The sequence below is a fragment of the Microtus oregoni genome, unplaced genomic scaffold (assembly GCF_018167655.1).
Source record: "Microtus oregoni isolate MIOR12 unplaced genomic scaffold, Mior012 000012F_ref0000307, whole genome shotgun sequence".
Taxonomy (NCBI): Eukaryota; Metazoa; Chordata; class Mammalia; order Rodentia; family Cricetidae; genus Microtus; species Microtus oregoni.
The window spans coordinates 41,879,442-41,889,876 of record NW_024543071.1 but is presented as its reverse complement, the minus strand read 5'-3'; the positions used below and the strand labels follow the sequence as shown (position 1 = coordinate 41,889,876).

The window sequence follows — 10,435 nt, the reverse complement described above, 5'->3', positions numbered from 1 at the left end:
AACGGAAAAGTGGGAAGGGAAGAGATGGAAGCCGGTGTGGGTAGCTCAGAGCACAGGAGCCCACTGGTGTCTTGGTGTGCTTGACCACTAGATGAAGAGGCATTCTACTAAGGCAGAGAGTAGGGGTCTACAGAGCTCAGGACTTCATGTGCAGAAGTCGACCTCAAAGATACAGGGTTGAGGCCTAACAGGTCTGCCTCAGATCAGTAAGGCTTTCTTTGACTGATTAACTTCTCCTCAGGCGAAAATCTCCATCTTTGACCTAGCTGTCAGAAATCCACAAGGGTTGATTTAGTATCTCTGGCTTTCCCTAGGCCTCCCTGCATTCAGCAATGCCCTTGCCCCTAAGTCACCAATCGTCAATACACTCAGATAGAGCAGCATGCTCTAGTGGGAATATAATATGGACTACAGAAGTGGTTTTAAATTTGAATTAAAAATAGGGCAGTGGATATACTCCGTTCATAATCGTCTTGAAGTTCATTCCTCGCACCTCAAGAACTGTGTATGGTACTCACCTGTAATTCCAGCGCTTAGAGGTAGATGCAAGAGAATCAGGTCCAGGGTTGCCCTCTTCTTAGCCCAAAGTCTGTACCAGGCTTTTTCTTTTAAGCCACCAAACAGTTCCCAAAGCATGACATGAAGACTTCTTATTAGTTAGGAATGCTCGGCCTGGCTTAGGCTCGTTTCTGGCTTCAAATTAACCTGTTCTCTCTATCTACCTTTTGCCTTGGGGCTTTTTTCCTTTTTTCCCTTCTGTATATCTTACTTTCGCTGCTTCTCATGTCTGGCTGACTGGAGACTGCCTGGTTTCTGGGGTGTGTGTGTGCTCGGTCATGTCTCTTCTCTCTCTTCTCTCTCATTCCTCTTCTCTTGAGCCTAGATTTCTCCTCCTATCTCCTTTCTCTTGCCTAGCTATTGGCCATTATTATTAAGTCAGTTGCCTTAGGCAAGCAAGGAGAAACAAATGCAATGCATCTTTACATAATTAAGCACACATCCCTACATTTTTAAAACAAATGCAACACATCTTTACCCAGTTAAAATAATATTTCATACCAGGTGCACACCTTTAATCCCAACACTCAGGAGGCAGAGGCAGGTAGATCTCTATGAGTTCGAGGCCAGCCTGGTCTACAGAGCTAGTTCCAGAACAGGTTCCAAAGCTAAACAGAAAATGATAATATTCCACAACGAAGGTCAACCTGACTACTTGAGACTTCCATCTATAAATTAAAACTAAAAATAAATAGAAGCTAATTGTAATCATGTTTTACCCAGTTCAGCTGACCAAAATTAATAATGCTACAACATAGAATCAGTTTTTTTTATTTATTTGTTTTTAATCAGTATTTTAGTTGTTTGTTTCTTGGCTACAGTACTGAGGATTGACCCCAGAGTAGAAGCCTGAGCACTAATGCTCTGTATTGACCCAGCATACCTAACCATAGTGACAATATTTTTAAATTACCATAATATCTTATCTTTTAAATTTTATTACATTTATGTGTGTATGTGTAATCTTAGGATTTTTATTGCTGTAAAGAGACACCATGACTCCAGCAACTCATTAAGTAAAACATTTCATTGGGGTGGCTCACTTACAGGTTTAGAGGTTCAGTCCATTATCATCATGGTGGGGAGCATGGTGGTGTGTAGGCAAACTTGGAATTGGAATAGTAGCTTAGAGTCCTACATGTTGGATGTATGTCTATTGACATACTGAGTGGTAACCTGAGCATAGGAAACCTAAAAGCCTGACCCCACAGTGACACACTTCCTTCAACAAAGCCACACCCACTCCAACGAAGCCACACCTCCTAATAGTGCCACTCCCTAAGAGATTACAGGCCAATCCCATTCAAACTACCAGCGAGAAGATGCGCACACACGTGGAGGTCAGAAGAAAACTTTTAGGAGTTTGCTCTCTCTCCTACCGTGTAGGTCCAAAAATCAAGCTCAGGTAATCAGGCTTGGTAGCAGCGGCTTTTACCTGCTCATTCATCCTCAGACCAGGATATTGTATACTCTGCTTCCAATAGAACCTGTGCGACCCAGCATCTCTTTCCCGTTACAGCATACCCCATTTGAGAACGGTCATCACACAGCATGTCCTCGAAAGGCGTGGGTACACTGCAGCATGGTTCTGAGGCTGAACCTCCACTCTGTACAAAGGGTGAGGCAGGAAGATCTACCAAAGACCTTAAGAAAGGAGCTTCTAAGGGAGGCCTCCCCCTTGTCTGCCCACTTGCCCTTATTGTAGAGAGCCCTGGGGACACTCAGTCCTGGGCATGCTGCTCTTGCTTCCGCGTGCAAACCCACAGGAGGCTCACACCCCATCACTGCCAGCTTGGGCTTCAGTTCACTGGGCCAGTACACAGTTACATATCTTTTACTAATACTCCGAGTTGTCCTTTGAATTTCCTCCACTCACGGTCTCTTTGTAGTTATGGGTTTTCAAGAAAAAAAAAATCATTTACTCTCATTTTAGTGAAGAAATGAAAGAAAAAAACATTCAAATATTCAAGCTGCTGTCTTTAACCAGTAAATATGGGGGATATGAAATGCTTTGTCCTCTTTAAGATTTGCTCTTCAAAATCAGGAAATGTTGGACTAAAGATTCATCCGATTCAGATGGCATTAGTCCAAAAAGGCTGGTTCCGGTTCGACTGAGCAAATAACTCTAAAGTCCCCCAGCAGCCAAGTGGAAGCAGGTCATCAGTCAGCCGTTTCCAACATCCACCTCATAGACCCGGTGTCACTCAAGCTGACCACTTCCGTGTGGCGCCCCTGGCAGTAACCCTGCCTTCTCCAACCTTTATGCTCACTTCCACCTTTGAGAGGCTCTGCATTTTATTTTCTGATATCTTTTCTGGGATCTCGTCTGCGTGTTGCTTGTAGAAACAAGGTCTGTGGGGCTGGAGAGATGGCTCAGAGGTTAAGAGCACTGCCTGCTCTTCCAAAGGTCCTGAGTTCAATTCCCAGCAACCACATGGTGGCTCACAACCATCTGTAATGGGGTCTGGTGCCCTCTTCTGGCCTGCAGACATATACACAGACAGAATATTATATAAATAATAAATATTTAAAAAAAAAAAAAAGAAAAGAAACAAGGTCTGTCTGGTCTCAAATCCACTCCACCTGCTTCTGCTCACGGATTTGGAGGAGTCAGTCCACAGTGATGGGGAGGTGTGGTGGAGCAGAGCAGTTACCTCACAGCCAATCAGAGAGCAGAAAGAATTTCTGCACTCACTCAGCTTTCTCTTCCTTTTCCCCTTCTAGTTCATCTGGGCACCCAGCCCATGATGATAGTACCACTCACATTCAGAGAGGGTCTTTCTCCATTTTCAGGTAGTTCTCTAGAACTGTCTTTGCTGATACTTTTGGAGGTGTGGCTCCTTCTAACCAAGGTAGTAATAAAGATTAATCAGCATAGAAAGACCAAAAAATGTAAAAATGCATGTGCCATGTACATATAAATACACATGTGTGTACACAGAAGCATAAACCTGGTATAGCTAGCTCCCGCCAGCTTTGTCTAGAGTAAAAGAAATTCTAATAGCAGCGAGCACACCTTATTTTTGTCTTCTACAAAATATGTGTACTGGCCAGTTTTGTGTCAACTTGACATAAGCTAGAGTCATCAGAGAGGAAGGAGCCTCAGTCAAGGAAATGCCTCCGTGAGATAGCGCTCTTAGGCTAGATCAATATAGGAGGGTCCAGCCCATTGTAGGTGGTGCCATTGCTGGGATGGTGGTCCTGGGTTCTGTAAGAAAGCAGGCTGAGCAAGCCAGGGGAAGCAAGCCAATAAGCAGCACCCTTCCCTGGCTTCTGCATCAGCTTCTGCCTCCAGATTTCTGCCCTGATTGAGTTCCTGCCCTGACTCCCTTCAAGGATGAATAGCAATGTAGAAGTTTAAGTCAAAATAAACTCTTTTCTCTCCAACTTGCTTTTCAGCTATGGTGTTCCACAGCCATAGGAACCCTAACTCAGATGGTCTGGTTCTCCACAAAAGAGTCAGCGTGTTTGTAGAAGAATGCCAGGCCTGAGGCAAGGAACTGAGAATGAACTTGTACTCAAAAGCAAGGCACTGATGGGAGGCACAGCAAAAAGGCACGGGATGCTAGTTTCAGCATCAAACAGATGAGCACTGCGATGCCTTAGGGTTGTCTGGATAGACAGAAAGCCCATGGCAATATAAACGCATAGAGAAATAGAAACTTGCATGAAGAATGGGATATTTACATAGACCCCACAAGATATATTTATAGCAGAAAATCTGCAATTAGAGCAGCTATAAAGAGAGTAGTGTCCTATTGGAGCAGGGTGCGTAGCAGGCAGCCTTTAATCAAGTGACCAGAGTGCTGGGGACATTTAACTGAGATCTCCTCATAAGGGAGGAATAGAAAGAGCAGACCAACTTCTCCAAACCACAGGTCTGTAATCGGTAAAACTGTGTTGGGTGGTTGACATTGGGCATCACTTTGACTGGATTGTGGGGAGCCTACAAAGCTAATAAGGCTCTTCTGGTTTCGTCTATGAGGGTGCTTGCAGGGAAGACTGTGCTTGAGTCAGGCAGATCTGCTTATGTGTGGGTGAGACAGTCGAATTGGCTGGGAGCTCTGATGGAAGAGCACAGAAGAAGGTAGTCTCTCCCTTCTTCTTCTGAGGTTTAGTTAAGAGTCCAGGACTCTCAGGTCGCTCTGTTTTTTTTTTTTTTTTTTTCCGCCTGGAACCATGGAGGCTGTGCCGGAGAAAAAGGTTCCTGCTGCACCGGGAACCCAGAAGAAAAAGAAGGTTCCTGCTGCGCCAGGAACCCTGAAGAAAAAGCGAAGAAATTTCGCAGAGTTGAAGGTGAAGAGCCTTCGGAAGAAGATTGCCCTGAAGTCACTGCGAAGGGCCCAGAGGAAGCTCATCTATGAGAAAGCAAAGTACTATCACAAGGAGTACAGGCAAATGTACCGGACGGAGATTCGCATGGCCAGGATGGCAAGGAAAGCTGGGAACTTCTACGTGCCCGCAGAACCGAAGCTGGCGTTCGTCATCAGAATCCGAGGTATCAATGGTATAAGCCCAAAGGTGCGCAAGGTGTTGCAGCTTCTTCATCTGCGGCAGATCTTCAATGGCACCTTTGTTAAGCTCATCAAGGCTTCAATCAACATGCTGAGGATTGTGGAACCATACATTGCATGGGGGTACCCCAATCTGAAGTCAGTAAATGAGCTCATCTACAAACGCGGCTATGGCAAAATTCATAAGAAGAGAATTGCCTTGACAGATAATTCCTTGATTGCTCGGTCTCTTGGTAAATACGGCATCATCTGCATGGAGGATCTAATTCATGAAATCTATACAGTTGGAAAACGCTTCAAGGAAGCGAATAACTTCCTGTGGCCCTTCAAATTGTCTTCTCCACGAGGTGGAATGAAGAAAAAGACAACTCATTTTGTGGAAGGTGGAGATGCTGGCAACAGGGAAGACCAGATAAACAGGCTTATTAGACGGATGAACTAAGGTGTTGCCCATGGTATTTTTGTAATCTGGTCAGTTAATAAACAGTCACAGCTTGGCAAACTGAAAAAAAAAAAAAACTCTCTGGTCTTAGACCCTGAGTAGTAACTATACCATTTAATTCTGAGACTGAGCCACCACTTGGCATCCTAGCCCCTAACTTGCAGTTTCACTGTGGGACTTTGTAATCTGTTATCTTAGAGGCCAATCTAATAAATGCATATGTGCATGAATACGTATATAAATATGCAAATATATCACAAATTCACACTCTGTGTGTAGTTGCAATTCTCAAAGGTCCCTAATACAGCATCAAACTCAGAAAGGTTAAGGAAATTTTTAGAAACTATTTTCTTATTCATTTTTTTCTAATCTTTAGATACAAGAAGACTTTTCCATGAGAAACCCTGTGATTATTTATCTTTCTTCCTGTCAAATGATGATCAGATCTGTTAAAAATCATCATGTACGAAATAAAGACACAGAGCGAGGCACGCAGGAAAGGAACCTGTGTGGATTTCTCATTTTGCCATGAGCAGGCAACTCAATGGATGAATTACTCAAAATTGCTGTTAACATATTGAAAACTTTCAGTCAAACATGTAACATTGCTGAAATGGTATTTCTAGCATAAACTGGATAGAACTGGTAAATCAGGCATTCCATATCTTCAACTTTGAACTCATAATGATAACTGTTTCTCGGGCTTTAGGGGAAAAGAAGCTACTCTGCCAAGTAAAATTCAATCACTTCCACTCAAAGAGTGCTTTCTCAGGAGGCCATTGGACAGAGTAAAGTCGATGCTTGTATCCTGCAATGGGTGAAATGAAATCAGTCTTGTCATCAGAATTTGTGGTTAATATATAGAGAGACTTTAACTTTGCTTTTGCTGTGAAACTCTCTATGGTCTTCTCATAGTATTCTGGCCATGTGAGAATAACATGGCTGTGATGTGCTAATATTTCCTCTAGGGGAAAGGGTTCCATTAATAGGCGTGAATAGTTCTGCATATTCTATATGTGTAAGACCAAGCCTTTGGGAACAGCTGTAATGCCTGCAGACTATACACTTTACATGGGATGCAGCAATATAGTTATTTCCCCAACTGCTTCATTTCCTTCAGACAGCATTTTTGCACTAACATTCCAATGATGGGCTTGTTGGGGGCACACTTGGGGGGTCTAGACAGTCTAGGACTGGCCAGGAACTAATTGCACAATTCAGGAAGCTAAAGAAATTAACAATGTAATACAACAGGAAATACTCAAGGAAATTATATGCTGCAGTAGTAACTGAAGGGTAACATTGGGACAGGGTCTGAAAATTTGTATGTTATGGTGTAACCTGTTGTGGAATATTATTTTAACAGGCAAAAATGCATTATATCTGTTTGTGTTGTGGAATATTACATTAACTGTATAAAGATTGTTTCATTTGTTTATGCTACATTTGTTTAATTATGTAAATATGTGTTACATTTGTTTCACCTTGCCTACCTAAGGCACCTGATTGGTCTAATAAAGAGCTGAACAGCCAATAGCGAGGCAAAAAAAAGAATAGGTGGGGTTGGCAGGCAGAGAAATAAATAGAAGGAGAAATCTAGGCTGGAAAGGAACTAAAGAGAAGGAGGAAGAGAGAAGGAGGTAGATGTCCAGGTCCCCAAGCCTGGCAGTCAGCCAGCCAGACACGAGAAACAGTGAAAGTAAGGTATACAGAAGGAAGAAACGTAAAAAGTCCTGAGGCAAAAGGAGAATAAAGAGAAACAGGTTAATTTAGGCTAAAAGAGCTAGCCGGAAATGAGTCTAAGCTAGGGGAGCATTCATAACTAATAAGAAGTCTTCATGTCATGATTTTGGGAGTTGGTTGATGGCCCAAAAGAAAAAAACCTGGTCCAGTAGCTATGTTAATTACAGATCTTTTTTTATAAATAAGTTTTGTTGTTATTATTTATTATTAGTGGTGTGTGTGTGTGTGTGAGAGAGAGAGAGAGAGAGAGAGAGAGAGAGAGAGAACTCAGACACACATGTCAAAGAAAATTTTCTGGAGTTGATTCTTGATCCAGGAAACAATTCAAGTGCTATCACCTACCAAGCTATTTCCCTCTAACATACCGATTTCAGCGAATGTGCTTTGCTTTAGTGAAAGAATGTCCGCATTTTTAGAAAGATCCACTCATCTAGACACAGCATTGCCAGATTGTTTGCTTTATGTTCTGGGAATGGAACCCAGAACCTCGCCCATGCTAAGATGGTACTGTACCGTTGAGTTCTACCCTCAACGCCTAGATGTCAGTTTTAAGAATGATAGAAAAAGCCAGGCATGGTGATTCACACCATTAATCCCAGCACCCAGGAGGCAGAGACAGGTGGGTTTCTATGAGGTTGAGGCCAGCCTACATTTTGAGTTCCAGGCCAGCAGCGGTATATAGTGGAGCCCTGCCTTAAACAAACAAAAGACAACAGGAACACACACCCAGGAGGGGCAGACACACAGAGACAGAGAGACACTGTAGTGTAATCCTAGTTATCTTATTAAATAAAAACCCGGAGTCAGATATCAGGGGTGGAAGCTGAAGGATCAGAGAAGCTGAGCAGTCAGCCACTAGAGTTCTTGCCTCTCCAAATGCTCAGACTGAAGAGCATCCTGTCTCGACAAGCTTCAGACTGAATGCTGTCTTTACGAAACATCAGACTGAAAACTGAGCTCCTGTCTTTTCATATTCCTCTTATATTCCTCTCTCTGCCCAGCCGTATCACTTCCTGTCTTCACCTCCCTACTGCTGGGATTAAAGGTGTGAGCTACCACTGCTTGGCTCTGTTTCTCTTTTAGATTGATAGCACAGGCTGGCCTTAAACCCACAGAGATCACCTGCCTCTGTCTCCTGAGTGCTGGGATTAAAGGCACGTGGCACCACTGCCGGGCCTCTATAGCTGACTAGTGTGGCTAGCTCCGTACTCTGATCTTCAGGCAAGCTTTATGTGTTAAAGCACAAACAAAATCAAACAAAATATCCCCCCAAGTCACAGAGAGAGGAGCGTATGTGAACATGTAGCCTTCTTTTCTGTTCCTGTGTTCCAGGACACACGTGCTTCCGCAGCGCCGCCGGCAGGATGTTCAACAGACCCAATCCACGCACAAGTCCCTCCCAAGCAGTGCTCACGGTGAGTGGCACACGGGCGGAGGAGGGAAAGTCTCATCCAGTGTAAACGGGACCAAAAGCTCTTTCCACATTGCCACCACAGACAAACCCGAGGGCAAATAGACACAGGTGGGGCCAGAAAAGGACCATGTCAACTTTCCCATCCATTACCATGAGAAAGTTTTCCTCCCCTTTTAAAAAGTAAGTATCACCTCTGAAGTGTTGACATGTGTGCCCTTTTTCCTGTAAAACAAAAAGTCCTAAGGCTGTCACTTGGAGAGTGGGAAGGGGGACAGGGGAGAGACTGGATGAAGGAGACATGGCTGGAGGGTGGAAAGGGAAAGGGGAAACTATGTAATTATATTTTAATTTAAAATGTATAAAAATAAACATACATATATTGGTTTTTTTTTGTTATACCTTCAACCTTCAGTTTTAACACCCTGATATCTGACTCTAGGTTTTTATTTAATAAGACTAATTAGGGTTACATTATAGTATCTCTCTGTCTCTGCCTGTCTGGTTCCCCCATCCCCTACCACCCGCACACACGCACGTGTGTGTGTGTGTGTGTGTGTACGTGTGTGTGCATGTGTGTGTGTTTCTGTTCTTTTTTTGCTTGTTTAAGGCAGGGTCCCACTATATACTGCTGCTGTCTGGAACTTGAAATGTAGCCTGACCTCGACCTCACAGAGACCCACCTGTCACTATCTCCTGGGTGCTGGGATTAATGGTGCGAACCACCATGCCCGGCTTTTTCTGGCATTCTTAAAACTGACACCTAGGGGTTGAGGTATACCTTAACTAACAAAACCCAAAAACCTGTCCCAAGGAAAAATTTAAAGTAGGAGTTTCCTCATAGGGTTTTCTGGGAAACTAAGGAAGAATAAACCCCTACTGCTCTTTCGGGGATTCCTGCACTCTTGGAGTGGATGCTCAGGCCTGCAGTCCCAGCATGCACTCTGGCCTTGCACCATGAGAGGGTAGCCCAGGGGCCGCATCTCTAGCCACACGGGTAGCGACTGCCTGCTCCTTCATCAGGGATTCTGAGGGGATGCTGTAAGGGTGTCAGTGCAGCATGGGGCACAGTCTCTGAAATTACTGCTATGTATTATTATACCGTGTGCAACATACATTAAATATCTGATCAAACACTACTGATAAAATATTAAATCTCGGAGCTGGAGAAATGGCTGAGCAGTAAAGAGCACTGGCTGCTCTTCCAAAGGTCCTGGGTTCAATTCTCAGCACCCACTTGCCCTCTTTTGTGCCCTGTTGGCACTGTGTCTACATGGCACACCAATAAAGACGCAGGCAAATGACCCCTACACATAAACAGAGGGGGCTTTAATAAAATACACATTAAGTCTCAGTCTTTCTTAGTTTGCTTCCTGGCTGCTGTGAAATCAATAACTGTCTCTCCTTTGCCAGCAAGGTGATACACTGCCTGGCCATTAACCCAAAACAACAGAACCCAGAGAACAGGAACTGAAACCTAGAAACTATAAACCAAAACAAACCTTTCTTACTTGTAAGTTGATTGTTTCAGTAACAGAACACTGACTGATAAACCCGGCTACCATGAAGGCATCAACTATCCTGGTTTGTTCCAGTTTCCAGCACAGATTTCTGGGCCTATACCTCTCCCTCTGACTTCAATCTTAATCTCTGCTGCTGACACACTGCCAACCTCCTCTTCCTCTGACCCCTCCGGTATGCATTGTGTCAGGACCATTACGTCATCATATCAGACCCACAGAGCCATTCTCAATAACCTTTCCGCCT

At 43.8% G+C, this 10,435-nt stretch overlaps 1 protein-coding gene across 1 annotated transcript; it reads left to right on the top strand.

Annotated features, from left to right (window-relative positions):
* Positions 1-4,737: 4,737 nt before the first annotated feature.
* Positions 4,738-5,574, top strand: LOC121454512 (60S ribosomal protein L7-like). Its single transcript, XM_041661894.1, has one exon. The coding sequence runs from the start codon at positions 4,738-4,740 to the stop codon at positions 5,512-5,514; it is 777 nt and encodes a 258-aa protein (XP_041517828.1). The 3' UTR covers positions 5,515-5,574.
* Positions 5,575-10,435: the final 4,861 nt, after the last annotated feature.